Source organism: Mesoplodon mirus (assembly GCF_964341445.2).
Source record: "Mesoplodon mirus genome assembly, chromosome: 3".
NCBI lineage: Eukaryota > Metazoa > Chordata > Mammalia > Artiodactyla > Ziphiidae > Mesoplodon > Mesoplodon mirus.
Genome location: NC_138978.1, coordinates 60,950,889 through 60,968,559, shown reverse-complemented (window position 1 = coordinate 60,968,559; position 17,671 = coordinate 60,950,889). Strand labels below are relative to the sequence as shown.

The following is a 17,671-nucleotide window of genomic DNA, read 5'->3' as shown; positions in this document are numbered from 1 at the left end:
ACCTTTTGGGCATTACAAACTTTCACGTTACACTTTCCTTGACACCACTCTCCCCAATCCTTAAAGTTTATGAAGATATGAAATGGAGGCTGTTTGGGGTTGAGAACCCACCTGACATAACTAATAGGCCCTTCCTCCTTAATAACTATCCCTCTTCTAACCCCAGAGCCCTTCCCCCAACCCAAAGCAAACAAAACCAGACCCTGAAGGGACCTTCACATAGTGGGCAATCATTGGAAATAGAAAAAGATGGTGCCCTAAGCACCTAGCTTGGTGCATGTCCATTAAGGAGTGCTCAGTGCAGCTAGAATTGGCTGTCAATAGCAATACATCTGCATAACGGTAGAGCACATAAGGATTAGGATAGCATTGGAGAAAGAGCATTAACATTTTCTGGCCCGTCTCGATCCCTATTCACATAAAAATAGGAACAGGAAAGGATTGTTGACTATTTACTATATAATAGTTAGGAACTGTTAGGTGACTGATAAATATTATCTCATTTAATCTGTTCAGTGACCCTAGGATAAGGGGATAGTAACTCTATTTTTTTAAGATAAGGAAATGAAGAATCATTGAGTAACATGCTCAAGACTATAGTTAAATTATAGAATGAGATTTGTCCAACTCTAAAGCCCTTGCACTGTGCCAGACCTTCTGCCCACCATGCCCACCCTAAATATGCAACGAAGTTTTCCAGAAATGTGGTAAAACTTTAAGAGGCTGGTAATAAAAGAGGTTCACAACTCAACTTATTTTTATGTTTTTCATTTATTTTCCAGAAAAAAAATCACATTTAAATAGTAACTTACTTATATATTTGATCTTGTTCTCAAGTATAATTAAACTTTGTCCTGCAGTGGGAACCCTAGTTGCAGTAATGTGCCATGATAAATAATTGCATATTCAGGATTTTGTGAAATGGGTGATTGGGAAAATTATGAAGGAAAAAACACTTGTAAAAATCATTATTTACAAAAAATGATATCCACACCTTTTCTATTTTATAAGGCAAGTAACATTAAAATGTTCTCATGGTTATCTTCAAGAAGTCAATATTACAATTTCATAACACCATTGCTCATCAGAGAGCTTTGGGCAGTTCTGTGAAGGAACAAACCCTTGCTTTTTATTTGCTGGTTTTTTCTTGAGCACGGCACATAAGCAGTAAAGATTTAATCACAGCTATGAGAATTAAGTATTCTCTATTGAATTACACATGTAGAAAAAGGAGCCAGCCATCAATATTTTAACTAATTTAAATAGTATATTTGAGTATTTTACCCCAGAGTTTTTTTTTTTAATAAAGATTTTATGCTCAAGGTATTTTGTGAAAATATGTACTCCATCCAATGTCATAAAGACATTGCTTACTTTTGCTACAAAGATCATGGAGAACTCTAAATAAAAGCTACCACCAACTCAAAGTATACACTAACAGAATTTTCTTTAAGAAAGACAGCTGACTGAATTTTATTACCTTTAGAAATACAACAAAATTTCTCTGAGATTCTTTTCCTAGTTTCTCTTATTGTTAAAAGTACAAAAAAAAAATCAGTGCCTTCCATTGCCATTTGATCATTTCATTCATACAGATCTTTTCCTATGCAAAGTGAAAAAAAAATCCTTTGTATATTGAAACCCAATACTCTTCAAACAGTTTAAAAAGCCAGCTCTACAAATGACTGCTGGGCCTGTAGTGAAGTCCTACTTATACATGAGATTAGCATATCATACCAACACTTGGCTTTTTCAGGAAAAATTATTCAGTGGCAATTTTCCAACTCCCTTAGAATGAGAGAGTGACACAGGAAGAGAGAGAAAACAGGGGCCAGTCTCTCTCACACATATCCATTTAACAAAGCAAGAGCTAAATACTGAGCTGCAAAGCCACAGCTATAAAAATGATCATCCTATCATTTCATAAGGAAAAGAAAAAACCTGGCTTTGGACCTTGATCGCAGTGATAGTCATTTGGTGTATTTTTTTTTTTTTTTTTCGGTACGCAGGCCTCTCACTGTTGTGACTTCTCCCGTTGCGGAACACAGGCTCCGGACGCGCAGGCTCAGCGGCCATGGCTCACGGGCCTAGCCGCTCTGCGGCATGTGGGATCTTCCCGGACCGGGGCACGAACCCGTGTCCCCTGCATCGGCAGGCGGACTCTCAACCACTGCGCCACCAGGGGAGCCCCATTTGGTGTATTTTTAAAAAATATTTTAAAGTAATGATGTATGAATAACACTAAAATTTGTTTTGCCAAAAGAAAAGAAAAGAAACTGTCATTGAAGTAATATACAACTGAACAAATGAGATGGAATTAACATTTGCATGATATACTCATTCAATGGAATGTTTTAAAATGATAAATGGCTTATGATTCATCAAGCTGATTCAGAAATTCTGAATGAATTAAAAATTGAACTACATTTAGAGAAATGTAAAGTGATTCAGCTTTACTCTTTTCTGTCTGATAACAGACAGTTTACCCAGGAATTATTAAAGGAAATTTGTTGATTTTTTATGAAAACAATTGATTTGCAAAATAAAGCAAAGCAAAAAAAGAACTGTGTAATACTCATTAATAGAGTGTAGAGTCCTGCAAAATCTATACTAAATAGTGCATTTTTCTTATGTTTAACTGAAATGTTTTTCATATAATTTCTAACAAGATTATGTAAAAATGCAGTCAGCATCAATCCATCATGATTCAATTTCTTAAAGTGTTTAGATAAAGTATTACCAAAGATTGTTCACTAGTATTAATTCTACTCTGTAAAGAAATTTGGACCATCTTCAACAGATAGCAGCATGATGTGATGGCCATAAGTGCAGATCCTAAAAATAATGCTTAAAAAAGTAAAACAATTTTATTGTTTTGTTTTTAATATTTTAGGTGATAAAGTTAAACTCACTAAGATATACTTATGAAGGGACAGTCAAGAGGTCTGACCATGGTCAACTCAATAGACCCTAAAATTTGATGTTCTTTCAAGAAGGATATTTGGTATTCAGTTAGATATTTAAAATGCAGCTCTACCCTATAGAAGATTACAGAACTTCACAGAAATAGAAATGCTAGTGGGTTTTGTTGTTTGTTTTTAATATTTGGAGACTTAAACATTGCACTCCTATCTCATTTTTCCTCCATACATTCCACAGACAAAAGGTAATGTAATGGTAGCCATGTTTGATTCACAAATGAGCAAATGGCATTTAACTACTGTTTGCTGAATGAAAAAAAAAAAAAAAAAGGAAGGAGCAGGAAAATACAATAAAGCCTGAAGAGAGAAGTGCACATAGTAAAAGAGGTGGGGTGGGTCATCAGAACAGTCTCTTTAATCAGTGTAACAAAGATTGACTTGTTCATTCATATCAACAATTTAATTTAACTCATTTTAAGGAAGCATCATGTTGCCAACTTTTAAAGCGATATTTAGAGAGCACCCTAATTTTGATACCGTAAAAAAATTATGCTTCCATTAAAAAAAAATGCTGACCAGAAAACCATGTAGCAAAATGAATACATTTAAATTGAATGGGATTTTGCTCAAATGCATAATCTTTTGGAAAAAACAAAGTTAAAAAAAAAAAACAAAACAAGAAACCACAAACGCATCTCCTTAGTAGATATAGGCACATTTTACCGTGTCATTCAACTTTAACTGACAGACTGTGATTATTTTGAGAAAAAATAATGCAAAAATGAAAGCAATTGGTGCAACTCTTTTGGAATGACAGTAGTCCATGCTTATAAAGCATCCAATTCAAAGGCCTACAAAACAGTGTCAGCTCACAAGTTAGATGCCTGTGTCCCTTGCAGGAAGGGAGCCATGTTTTAGGACATTTTATTTGGAATGACTGACAGCTTGCAACCTACCTACTTCTTTTAATCTTTTAAGACACTGACAAAAAGGACAGAAAAATGACAATGGGAGAATGCATTTCATGTCAGTTTGAAATAGCATAAAAGAACTCTAAGGAAATGAGGAATTTTCCTAGAAAAATACCTCTACCTTTTTTTTTTCTTCAAGATTGTAAGAAGCTAAGTGGACTGAATGAAAAATTAAGCTCACTAGAAAAATGGTATTCAAATGATAATTGAATGTGCAAAATCTGATGAAATGTCAGAACTAAGAAGTATTTGAGAGATCTACTAGGGCAGTGATTCTCAAATTTTGGGTGCTTGTCAAAATACATATTCTTAAACCCCACCCCTACAGATTTCTTTATTCAATATCAATTTATTGATGCCCACTACATTCTAGGCTCGGGGGATATAGTGGTAACTAAGCCAAAATCATTTCCCTTGTTAAATAAATGATAATACAAGTGGTCCACAAATCATGCTTTGAGAAACATATTCTTTTCCAACAATTTTGCTTTTGGAATTATCCTTATTTTGGTATTAATTTTTCATAGCACCTTTTACCTGGGTACTTAAGTGGAATATGTATAGTAAAATAAAACAGAAAAGTTCATTTCCCAGAATGAACAAGTAAAACAGGTCAAGGGCTCCCATTGCTGTCAAGATAACTGAGTTACTTCCAGCTGCTGTGTCACTTTGGGCAAATTATTAATTTGTTTAAGCCTCAATGTCACCATTTGTAAAATACTAATTAAACAGAGTATCTACCATTTGGGGGTTGACATAAAGATTAAGTGAGCTAACATCTATAGTGACTGGTACATGCTAAGCACTCAAGAGAATATCAATTTTTATTGTATATCAATTACTATGATTGTACAAGTTTTTTTTAAAGCCCGCAAAGGTGGATCTCTCTGAGTCAACTAGAACCATGGAACTTCTGAGGTGGGAGAAGCTTTATAGATCATGGCTGTGTTATTATGGTATTTAAACAGTGCTCTGGAGGACCAGATTTAAACTGCTGGAGGAACTCCTGAATTGCTCTGAGCTGTTTTGCCTAACAGGATTCCATGTGCAATTTTAGCAGAAAAAAGTTTGGCTGTTAAGAAAAGCTTGGAAACCACTATCAATCTCAACTCCTTATTCTAAAGGTGAGAAATTAAAGAGGGCTATGATTTGTCCAAGGTCACACAGCAAGAGTTAGTGGTAGAGCTAATGTAGTTACCAGGCTTCTTTGAAATGAATATTTGGAAATGGAAATATGAGTAATTATGGTCTCAAACACTTTGCAGATTGAGATTCAGTAAAAATACATAAAAACCAAAATAAAACAACTGTAGTTTGACTTTCTGGAGGGGATGGTTCCCCTCTATTCACTTGAAACCATTTGAAATGTGGACATTCTTTCTTTACAGGTGAAATGTACTTCCAAATACTATGCAGTGAATTTTCGTATTGGCTGTACATGTAGAGGAGAATAGAGCTTTAAAAATAATTTAAAATTTAATTGTTTGGAATTGTATGTTCCAATTATGCTAAAATTCAGACTAATTCTTAACAAAAATTTATTTTTAAAAATAACACGAAAATATGGAATTTATTTGAAAAATAATATTTCCCATGTTGCAAAATAAAGCATTCATACTTTCTATCTTGTTAGAGCAGAATCTTTTTGAATCATAATGCTCAGGAAATGGTGTTCTGGTTAATGAACTTTTTATTTGAACCCTTGGTATTGAAAATCTAAATATATACTAGTCCATTTTGTTTTAGGAATTGATAATGAATCTGACTTAGTATTTCTTTTATAATTGCATTGTCTAGGATCATTTTTCCTAACACAAATTCTTATTGTACAGTACTTTGGATACAGGAGTAACAGGAGATTATAAACTACAAGATTAAAAAAAAACACCAAAATCTAAATCCCTGATATGAGTTTATTGTGTTATTATTTGACCTATTTTCTGAAAGAAGAAGGGATATATTCTCTATGAAGGTTCTGGTGTTCAATAATAATAATAATAATAATAATAATAATAATAATAATAATAATAATATTTCAAAATTAATAATTTTGAAATCTCTGACTTTCATTCTGTTTCATAAAGACCAATTATGGAATCATAGGATATCTTCATAGTTTCAAATTTAGTGCCTAGAGACATTTGAATAATGTTAGAGATCATTGTAATCTGTTTTAAATTACATTATATATCAACCAAATTATTCTATGAAAAGAAAACACTTGTGTTTAATTACTAATTCGCTCTAGAAAGATATAAAATAAAATAAGATATAGTGAGCAAGACATGAGAACCAATATATTTATACACTTTTAATATGCTTTGTGTTAATATCCAATATGTTTTCTCATGAAATGATTTCTTAAAAACACATTTTTATATTCATATGCTGGATAATTCTCAATTTTCTGTTACTTACTCTCCATTGGTTTCAGTGTCTGAAATTTCCCCGTGTTCCATGGGATTTAAAAGTTTGCATTTACTATTTTGGTTACAAAATCAAATTGAATATCTTTGCTTAAAGTGAGTTTATTACTTACTTGTTCAAAAAACTTCAACACCAGAGACTGCTTGGCGAGCCAATTGAGAGTTGTTTGAACAGTAAGATTTCTTCTAAGGTAAAACAGGTCATTTTGAACATTCTCTTGCTAGCAAGCACTGATTGAGAAGTACAAATATTAATTTTAAAAGTTTCACTATAAACAATTGCCAGTCACAATCTCATTTTAAATGTAAGACTTATAAAATTTAATTTGATTCTAAAATTTAAAAGGGCTAAAGTTTCTTCGTCGAGTATGAATGAATGTAAAATAAAATTTATCAACTAATGATGAATATAACAACTTAATAATTATAGTTATTTAATAGTATAACCTAGAGTAGGAATTAGCTTATGTTTAAAATAGGTTCTATGACTTAAAGGAAAATTCATATTTTCAGATTGTAATGAAGGAAGGTTTTACAACTGGGACCCCTGAAGAAGAGCTTCTTCATCCCAAATTCCCATATTATGAGGCCAGACTTAGTAATTACAGTTTTTATTATACCTTGCAACAATGAAATCAGAACATACATTTTTGATAACTCTCTTTTTGATTCCCCAAGAATGGCAAAAATTTATAGTTACATACAATGAATCTTATCCAAAAGGAAATTTATTGCACAATAATGTGGTTAGAATTTGATTTATAAAGCTTATTTTTTCCTTCCCAAATGATATAAATGATGACAATTAAAATTCTCCTTCTGGATTTAAGTAGGGGACTAAAATCTTTTTTTTCTGGGATATTTAGACTCAATGTTTTGGTTCCTATTGGTAAAGAGGAAGATGCTTGGTACCATTCCCCATGCTGGATAGGAGGTACTCTCTGTTTAGAGTTATTGTGCAAAAGTTGTTAACCAGTTCAACTATGGAAATTCTTGAAATTTTAAAATCACAATTTTGGTTTTAGTCTGATTATTCAGTAATCTCCACATCTGCTGAACTGTGGAGAGAGGGGGAAGTAGTTAAGACTTCGACATCTTCTTTACTCTTGATTATAATTTCATAAACTTTAAATATGAATTGCTTTCCCTTTTTACACAAGTTATAAAAATAAGAGGGCCTGTTTACACAGTTTGCATTTTTATGAAATTTGCAGTTTGAAAAAAAAGCTTTTTAAAAAGTGGTAATTAATGCTTTTCTTTGTATATGCACATGTACCTTAGAATTTTTTTTTCTGAAATAGTTTATGACTTTAACCCACTAAATATTTGAAGATAGAATTTTTATTTAGCACTCGAGTAAAACATACTAAGGACCGAAGAAAAGGAAGTTTTTTTCTGGTTCCACTGAATTTTCTTTGTGTGTGGCACCCCCTTATGACAGCTATCAATATTATATTTAAATTTTATATATTGACAAAATGCAATCTACCTCTGTAAGCATTGTGCCATTCAACAGTACTACTATTAAATTTACATACCACAGTTTAAATTACATCCATTTCAGGAATGGTAAAATGCTAAAACTCAAGTATAACTGCCTTACTGGAATGAGTACAATTTACAAATACAATAATTACATTTTAAAACCATTAACAATATTACACCTAGAAGTAAATACTGTAGGACTGGTCATCATGGTATTGTGTGAGGGAAATCATTGCTGAAAGTCATTGACATTTCTAGCAGATATACCCCAAGTGCAGATTTTGGTTTGTTTTCTTCAAACCAAAATTAAAACCTGTTTCTCATACAGTAGTTCTCCATTATATGAATCCTCCAAATCCTTGCATAAGATTTTATTAGTTATCTGCCAAGTATTTTCCTGCAAAATAAAACAACATATCAACGGGTTACCTGCTAGTTCCATAATGTGGTTATTATGTGGGTAACATTTCTATTCTTCCTGCCCTACTCCTAGAAACCAATACTATGTAATTGAAGGGTACAATACTAACATAAAATACATAAAGTTTATTAAGTTTCCAACTTTCCAGACCAGCTAGTTGCCTTTTCACATTTCCATATAGGAATACTTTGCAGAGGTTTGGGTTGCCCAGAATAGCTTGGAAGATTTGTTCCTGGATGTGAGAATCCAACTTCCTATAGAAAGAGTAACCATATAATTTCCACCCTGGGCCATTTTTGAGAACAAAAGGGGTGTAGTTAATAATTACATCAATATGGCAGACATAAAAACCAGGATGTATTCCAACAAATCATTGACAAAGATAATCACCTTAATATTGGGGAATCCCCACCAATAAACTCTCGTGTGTGCCAAAAACCTGTCTCATTATCACATTTCAGCTCTAGGCAACCAGTTCTGATATCTGGTCTAGACTTTTTAAGGTGTTATTAAAGTGAAGATGGATCCTCTTAGATTTCAGCTAAGCCTAGACAAGTCTAAAATCTATGAAGACCTGCTGAAGAAAAAAAGTTTTCAGGTAAGAGATAAATTCAAAATTAGCATTTATCTTGCTTGTCAATGTAACAAAAGTAGGATTCACCCCCATTAACCTCAGTGTACACACCTATATAATGGGAATGACAGGTCAGTCCCATATAAGAAATAGCCAGAGCCATGATAAGTATCCAGGACCTTCCTGATTTCTGATTCCCAGTTTCATTGTCCTATTTTTACTTCATTCAACAATTGGTTTGCTTTCTGATTGTGATGGAAAATGGGGATTGGGAGTGGGGAAGAAGAGGAGGAAGATGATCGGAAAATCACAACCTATTCCTTCTTAAGGAAGAATAGCTAAGGCAACATTATTGTTTGCAAATGGAACTCACAAGATACCCACTTACCTGCAGCAAACCTTTTCTTGATGAGTGAAAATCTATACCCTGCTCCAACAAGTTCAATGTCACAGCCAGAAAGGGTGCTTCCTTCACTTGTAAACTGCACAACCAATGGGGAAGGTTTGCTTGGGCCTTCAGATAACTGAAATCTTGCCAATAAAGAGCCCACTCCTACAAAAAGAGTATTATTACAAGATAACAGTCAACACAACATTCTGGATATAACTTTGGAAATTGTATTCAAAGTTAACGTGCAAAATCGAACTTACTAGAAAATAGTATATGTTTCAGTATAAATACAATAAAATTTGTCATTAAATATTATTCATGATGTTTTTTGTACACTGATAAAAATGTAATTCAGCCAAATGGTACTTCAAAATTTGGAAGCATGCTGCTTGGAAGGCAATGTATTTTCCAGCTTATGATTAATATCAGAGGAAAGTGGAAAATATCTAACTATCAGGGAGTGTGAGATCTGATACAAAATGGAAATATGCCTTTTTAAAAGCTCTTCTCTGCTTAAAGTATGGTCTGTTTGATGTGGGGTCTTGGGCAGAAAAAAGGTAGCAGAGGATTCATTGAAGAGCTATTTTCTTTTATTGGTTAAAATAAGTATATACCAAAGTGAACTGAAATATTTTGCTTACTTTTAGTGCTAAATGATTTTGGTTAATAGTTTTCTAATATCTGAAAGTTATTTCAGCTTTATATATTAAATAAAATAAGCCTGTGATTACATTACCTCCATTTTCTGACTTCTGAGAAATATCAGGAATCTTCCACAATATTCTGTGCTGTTCAGCATTCCTAAAAATAAAGTAGGTAAAAGACTTTTTCATATGCAAGGGTTTTTATTTAATGGATGTCATATTTTTCCAGATAGTGTTATTTAATAAAAATGATCTTAAAAATTTTAGCTACAATTAAAGCATTATCTATCTATATCTATCTATCATCTATCCATCCCTTCCTTTTTCCCTCCCTCCTTCCATCTGTCTATCTATCTATCTATCTATCCCTTCCTCCTTCACTCCCTCCTTCCATCTATCTATCCATCCATCCATCCATCCCTTCCTTCATCCATACATAAATACTCTCTCTTTCCTTATTGTAAGTAGTCACAACACTGTCAGAGAGATAAACATTTAGAGGACAATGCAATTAAAATTTTTTTAACACATCTACTGAATAAATAGATGGGAAGTGTTAGTTGATCAATTAATTCAGGTAATTTAAATTGGAGCTGTCACATGGCTGACATTCTTTTTTTTTTTTTCTTTTTTAATGTTCTACTTTTTGCTTCTAACAATCATAAGGAAAAACTAGAGTATTTTCCCTTAGGAGAAAAGGCTTTTTTTTTAACATCTGCTATTGGTACTCAGTGTCTATTCTGTTTCTGTTCCCATACCTTCTCTAGTGTGCCTTTTAATAGTCCAGAGGCTGCAAAATGAAACTCAGACTCCCTTGTAATTAGGGTCCTAGATGAAGATTAGGGTCCATCAATTAAAGGTACTACTTGAGATCTGGAGGATAGAAGGGAGGCAGAGGCCATTTTCCTGATGATTTTGGGGCTGTTTTCTGCTGGTCAGCAGCCTAACTGAGATGTGGGGATCTTGTTAAACAGTGCTCCAGTCCAGTCTCAGTTTTGTAGTTGTTGAGAAGCAGTTTAGGCAGTGCCAATAGGAGCTTTCTTATCCTTGGATTTTCATGAGGGTGGTGGGTTCTTGAATTCAATGGCTCCACTGACAGCCTTCTAATTTCTCTCCTTCCTGGTTGTAGCAGAGGTAGCAGCTCCCCTGGTGGACCAGTTCTGCAATCTTCTGGGAAATATTCTTGGAGATCCAGTCTAAAGCTTGTTCCTCTTTTTTTGTGTGAACATCTAAATCCCTGTGTTAAATCATTTTCTATTTGAAATTAGCTATAGCAGCTTCTGTTTTCTGCCCTGAACCCTGACACCCAGGCCTGCTGTGATCTCTTCCTGTAGGAAACACAAATGCTAAAAAGTCTGTGATCCCTTTGCCTAGGAGCCCTTTGGTGAAGAGGAAGGGGACTAATGGCTCCTTACCAGACTGCTGGTGGGAGCACAGCCTGGAGCTTGGTTACCCCTCCATCTATGGGGACCAGGAACTGCACATTGTTGAGGGCCACGGCCGTTGTCATTGCATCCGTATTGTATTTGTAATCTATGCGCAGGTCTGTGCTTGCCGGCTCACATCGCCAGTTCACTGCCAGGTTCAGAGGTGTGGACTGAATGCCCTGGGCTGACACCTTGCCAAAGACAGGGAAGAGAACAGTTAAGGCTTGAATTTAAGGCTGAAACAAACCCAGAAGCTATTATTATCTCCCAATGGAATATTCTTAGATATCAAAAAGTCATAATGTTGTTTGTGCTGCTCACGAATGAGCACTCAGTAAAAAAATCACCATGAAGGGTGCCATATGAGTGAGAGCTGGGTGCTTCAGGTAAACTGTTACAGATTAAAAACATAAAATCAATTATTAAAGTTTCTATAGCACTTTAGAGTTTACAATGCACTTTATGTCAGATAGGGAGCTGGTAGCACATTGGTTAGGAGCTGAGGCCAAGGAGGCAGACAATCCTGGGTGTGAGGTCTTTTTTCCTTTCTTTCTTTCTCTCTTTCTCTCTCTCTCTTTCTTTCTTTCCCTTTCTTTCTTTCTTTTAATTGAAATAGAGTTGCTATACAATATTATATAAGTTACAGGTGCACAATATAGTGATTCATAATTTTAAAGGTTATACTCCATTTATAGTTATTATAAAGTATTGGCTATATTCCCCATGTTGTACAATATATCCTTGTACCTTATTTTATACCTAATAGTTTGTACCTCTTAATCCCTTACTAGTGCCCCTTCCCCTTTCCCTCTCCCCACTAGTAACCACTAGTTTGTTCTCTATATCTGTGAGTCTGCTTCTTTTTTGTTACATTCACTAGTTTGTTGAATTTTTTGATTCCACATATATAAGTGGTATCATACAGTATTTGTCCTTCTTTGCCTGACTTATTTCACTTAACATAATGCCCTCCAAGTCCATCCATGTTGCTGCAAATGGCAAAATTTCATTCTTTTTTATGGCTGAGTAGTATTCTATTGTATACATATACCCCACATCTTCTTTAACCATTCATCTATTGATGGACACTTAGGTTGCTTCCATATCCTGGCAAATTGTAAATAATGCTCCTGTGAACATGTATCTTTTCAAATTAGTGTTTTTGTTTTTTCAGATATATCTGGGTGTGAGTTCTGATTGTCACTTCCAAGATAAGTGATCTTTGACCAGTCACTAAAAACTTCTCTGTGCCTCAGTTATTTCCTCATCTGACAAATGGGAATGATAATATATTTTTTCTAATTTTTAAAAAAGTTTTTGGCTGTACCGTGTGGCATACGGGATCCTAGTTCCCTTACCATACTCACGCCCCCTGCACTGGAAGGGCGGACTCTTAACCACTGGACTGCCAGGGAAGTCCCAGAAATGATAATAATATTTATGCCTAGAGATGTTAGGAAGATCGAAGAAGATGTTTTATATGAAACACTCAGCCTAGTGCCTCATATACAATAAGGAGTTAACATTTTAATACATGTTACCTATTAATATTCTTATCATATTTGCTCTTCACAAACCAGTGAGTTATACAAAGGTGAATTTGACTAAGGAAAAGCCAGGTTTGAAGAAACAACAAAAAGTTATAAGGCAATAATATCAACTAGAATCCTGGGCCCACAGTGAAAAATTTGCAAGGTTATTATTTCTATGTACCTTTTATAAGCACGCGTGCACTGCAGGGGCCGTGTGGGTGATGTCTGTGCCCTTGCAGTTTTATTCATGGAGTATGAGTTTTGCTGATTTTAAAGAATATAAAGAGCTCTTTATTGGCCTAGTAATGCCTGCACATATGGACACCACATGGAAGGGTCCTGAAGGCAGGCTGCGCTTAAAAGTCAGGCATGGTTGCTGCAGAAACAAACCCAGACATGGATTCTTTTATAAAATGACAGACATGGCTTTTAATGACATAATTTTAGTTTGATGACCATTATAATAAAAGCTTTAAAACTTTATAATAATCTCTATGATAAGCTTTATAATAAAGTTTTAAACTTTAACTATTTTTAGCAGCCCAATCCTCTGCAAATGCACTTTTATTTAGAAGTCTGTTATTTAAGATAGCTCAAAAGCAGAGCAGACTCACTCTCCCCACCCAGTTCTATACTCTGTCCTTGGCAGGAGTTCTCAACTTCTTAGTAGTTCCTCTACCTGGGAAGGTGCTTTATGGATATGTGATTGTCCCAGTTACTGGGAGGGTGCTACTGGTGGCCAGAAAGTAAACATGATGTGATTTGATCCCATAAAATGCTAATTATGCCTCCCAACCAATCCCTTACATTGTTGAAAAACAATAACAACACAACTAAACCACAACAAAAGGGATTCCTCAGAGCACCTTTAAAACAAAATGTCAGCCTTAGGGCTACTTACATTTCACAAAGTACTTTGAAATGTGTTAGGGTGTGAGATCCTCACAGCCTATAAAATACCTAGGTAGGAATCCTTTTTTCCTAATTTGCAAATGAGGAAACTGAGGCTCAGGGACATTAAGTGCCCAAGGTCAGTGGACAGTAGGAAGCTGACTTAATTCCAGAATTCAGTCTCTTGCTTTCATTATAGTACTTTACATCAAGCTTATATGGCAATAGGTGAATTCTGTCTACTTTCTACGTTTTGTTATAATGTCCAAAGCTTCAATGATATTATTCTTACTAGAAAAACATTATATTCATTTGTATTTTTGTGAAATGTACAATTACATAGATGCTTCACGTTCAATGGTTCCCTTAGAACATGTGGTTTTCAATCCACAGTGTGCATTATAATCATTTGGAGGACTTGTAAAAATATATACACCTATGTCACATCCTGGACCAATTAAATAAAAATCTCTGGGAGTGTCAGGGCCCAGTAGATGTCTCTGTCTCTGTCTCTGTCTCTATCTTTATCCCCTCCCCATCTCCATCTTTATTTATCTATAAATAGATTTTTATATAGATATCTATCTATATTTATATCTGTGTCTGTCTATAATTAGTACCAGTTCAAAATCAGCATTTGTTTATAACCTCCCTGGTGATTGTAAAGTACACTCATGTTTGAGATGCACTGATTTCTATTAAAGTACAACTTTCAAAAGACATCAAGTGGCTAGGAATCAGTGGGATACTCAAGCTCTATAGAACCCTGGTTTGAAACAGGCTTATTTATTAAATCAGTAATATTTGGGGGTAAAGGGAAATCCTAAACACAAAAAGAAAGTTCTCATATCCTGTAATGTGTTGTACCAAATATTCTCATTAAATTATTTCTTAACATAAGTTTCATCAGAATTTATTTCATAGACTATCACATTATGAAAAAACACCAAATTACTTACATTTAATCATTTAAAATAAGAGATTTTAGTACGGTAATATTCTTAACAAAATTACAGTGAACTATTTTGTCAATATTTGTAATCTTAATTGATGTAGTTTTCTGAAAATTCACTTTTTGGCATGTTTCCCTAAATTTGAATGAAATTTTTTACTTGTAGGTTTCTACTAATAAGAATATGTATGAATATTCTTGACACTATATAGCCTCCAAATAGTCTTTTAAGGTTTCTATTTTCTTATAAATTGTAGCTTTTAAATAATATTGAAAGAAATGTTACTTTGTCTTCTTTTATTTAATGTTAGGTATATTAGAATGTACATTTGTAATGTGAAAGAGACACCTTGACCATATAAATAGGCTTACCTGATATTTGAGCATATCCACGTTATAATATGTAGCCTGGGGCTTTTGTTCCGACACTTTCTTTAGATGAATCATCAAATTTGGCATGTTTACCCAGAATTCCTTGGTATTGGCATCATTTTGGGTATTATCACTATTCAATTGGGAAGAAAAAATGATTGAGTAGCATTTTGTAACAAACATAAACCACACAAAAAAGTATCTTAGCAAATTGTCATCAGATTTTTATCTCCATCTTTGACAATTTGTAGAGATTATATTATTAACAATAGTATAGTTTTAGTATAATTGCAGTCCTGAATGGTATTATGTTAATAGATTAATACCCATAGGGAGGCATTATTGTATTGCTATAAATCTCAGTGATTTATACCCAGTAATATTACCCAGTAATATTAACCAATCATGATGATAACTGGTTGCTTTAAACACCGAATTATTTATTAACCCAAATTTAATAGCCCTTTCTACATTGCCACCATTTCCTATGAATTAGTTGGTTAATGCAATCAAGGAGCCGAGTACATTGATTTTCTTTTGAATTTACTTGAACAGTAGGGTCTCAGAAATTACTTAGTAAATATTTGTAAGCAAACATTTGTAAACAAATGTGTAAACAAATATCTGTAAACACGGTCTTTATCTCCAACTGAGGAGAAAAGGGTAATACTAAAATTATCATTCTCCTTTTTTAGCATTCACAACAGTTCATCTAAGAGTATCTAAATCATAAAAAGTCACCTCACTTATAAGATGATCCTGGAATTTAAATGATAATAACCATGGTAGTTACACTAGAGAGTGCAGTCTTGGTGAATTAAGGAGTTTTGTATTCCTATGAGGGTCGTCAGTGTTACTCTGCGACCTGTCCACAGGCCACTCCCCCCATGTCTTGTGAAAATGTTTGTCTCAATGGCAAAAAGAATCAGGCTAGAGTGTGAAAAGCATCTGCTCACTTCTCACATGATGAAGAAACTGGGGTCCAAGTGGCTCAGTAACTTACTGACATTTCACTTTCAGAATATCCTATGTAATACAATAATAGTAGTTAGAATTTTTTGAGCCTCTATTATGTGCTAGGCACTCTGTTAGATACATTATAAACTATATCATTAAAATCTACCCTGCAAAAGAAGAATTATCTTTCTTTTTAAAAATAAGCATATATTATAAAAAGAGAAAATTAGAGGTCACGGAGACAGAAGTGTGTGATACAGTGATAAAGGCAGGTCGAAAGTAAGTTCCTGTGGTTCAGCCTCCAGAAGCCAAACATATCAAGAGCTGAGTCAAAAAAAAATCAGGGCCTTGAAACTGCTTCTGGTCAGTTAGGAATGAGTGGTCGTGGGCACCAAGTCTCAGCAAGGCCCCTGTGGTTCTGTTGTGCCTGCTATAGGTTGTTGAGGACAGAGAAAACCCTGTGCCTCTGGGCAGGAGGAAGTGAATGGAAAAGACTCCTGGCCCCTCGTCCTTGCCCCTGGCCCAGCTAAGCTAAGGGTGCTGATAAGTGTTGTCTAAACTGTTATTATCTAAAACATCCAAGTTACCCAGAGTTTCCAGAGTGGTAGCTACACAAGGAGGCTGAAGATAAGAACAATAGAAGTTTAGCAAAATTAAGTAATTTACTTAAGGTTGAACAGCTAATAAGTAAAAGAGTCAAGATTCCAGCCCAGGTCAGTCTTACTGCAGGTCATACTTTCCCACTATACAAAAAAAGGTGTGGAATTAATATCCAGTAACATTTTATTAATTCCAAATAACTGAGAAAATCCCAATTATATGTTTAATAACAAAGTAAGCTAAGTCATATATCTATGATAATTCCTCAGAGAACTTGCTTTAACAAATAGTCAAGAAAGGTTTGTCAATCAAAAGCTTGCACAGAGATGCAGTTCTTGAATACTCATAAAGCCTTGAGAATTCTTCAGACTCAATTGGTTTAGCGATTGTTCCTGAACATCCTTTGTAAGCCAATCCCTTTCATAAGGGAAAAGTAGAAGTAAATTTCAACTTGGTCCCTGTCACAGGGATTGCAAACCCAAATGTCTCCAGGGGCCAAGCTGCTAACCTAAATAAGTCTTTCAGTAAGGATAACTGAGAAGATTGGCTGGGTGTAAGATAACAGATGAAGAAAGGCTTGAACAGCATTTGAGAATAATGCTTGGTTCCATGGCCTTTTGAAAAGTAGGTGTGGCAGCAGGGGTGGTGGAGTGGAGCTACATACCAAAACCAAACCGTCTCTAGGACTGATGGGTCACCAATCACAGCCCTGGCACAATCATCAAATACTTAGAGTTAATAAAGTACAAATTAATAAGAATTGTTTTGTTTTTGTTTTGTTAAAAAAAACAACCTAAGGGTCCATATAATGTTTTGTCACACAAAACATTCTCAGACTGATATTTAGTTCAATTCATAAGACTGATTTATTAATATAAGTATAAAACTCTGACACATATGCCTAAGGACTTGGCAACATAACTGCCTAAAAGTGCAACAAAAGCTATAACTATCACACCAGTGATATTTACAGACACACTGGTGAGATGGTGGCACGTAATTCCTAATTTCAGATGGAGGAACCTAGAAAAATAAAATTAACTCGCTGTGTGGCTCGCTGTGCACATCAAAAACACGGAGGGAAACTGAAATAAGAAGTCCCCAATT

The 17,671-nt window shown here is 34.5% G+C and overlaps 1 protein-coding gene across 1 annotated transcript in view; it reads right to left on the bottom strand.

The window, feature by feature from the left end:
• Positions 1-6,931: 6,931 nt before the first annotated feature.
• SGIP1 (SH3GL interacting endocytic adaptor 1) overlaps positions 6,932-17,671 on the bottom strand; it is a 215,205-nt gene continuing 204,465 nt past the window's right edge. Inside the window, exons 21-25 of the mRNA XM_082616302.1 lie at positions 15,008-15,140; positions 11,249-11,451; positions 9,926-9,990; positions 9,187-9,351; positions 6,932-8,200 (exon numbers count right to left, since the gene is read on the bottom strand). Of these exons, the coding sequence (XP_082472428.1) occupies positions 8,178-8,200; positions 9,187-9,351; positions 9,926-9,990; positions 11,249-11,451; positions 15,008-15,140 (589 nt within the window). The 3' untranslated portion in view covers positions 6,932-8,177. The remainder of the gene's footprint in view (positions 8,201-9,186; positions 9,352-9,925; positions 9,991-11,248; positions 11,452-15,007; positions 15,141-17,671) is intronic.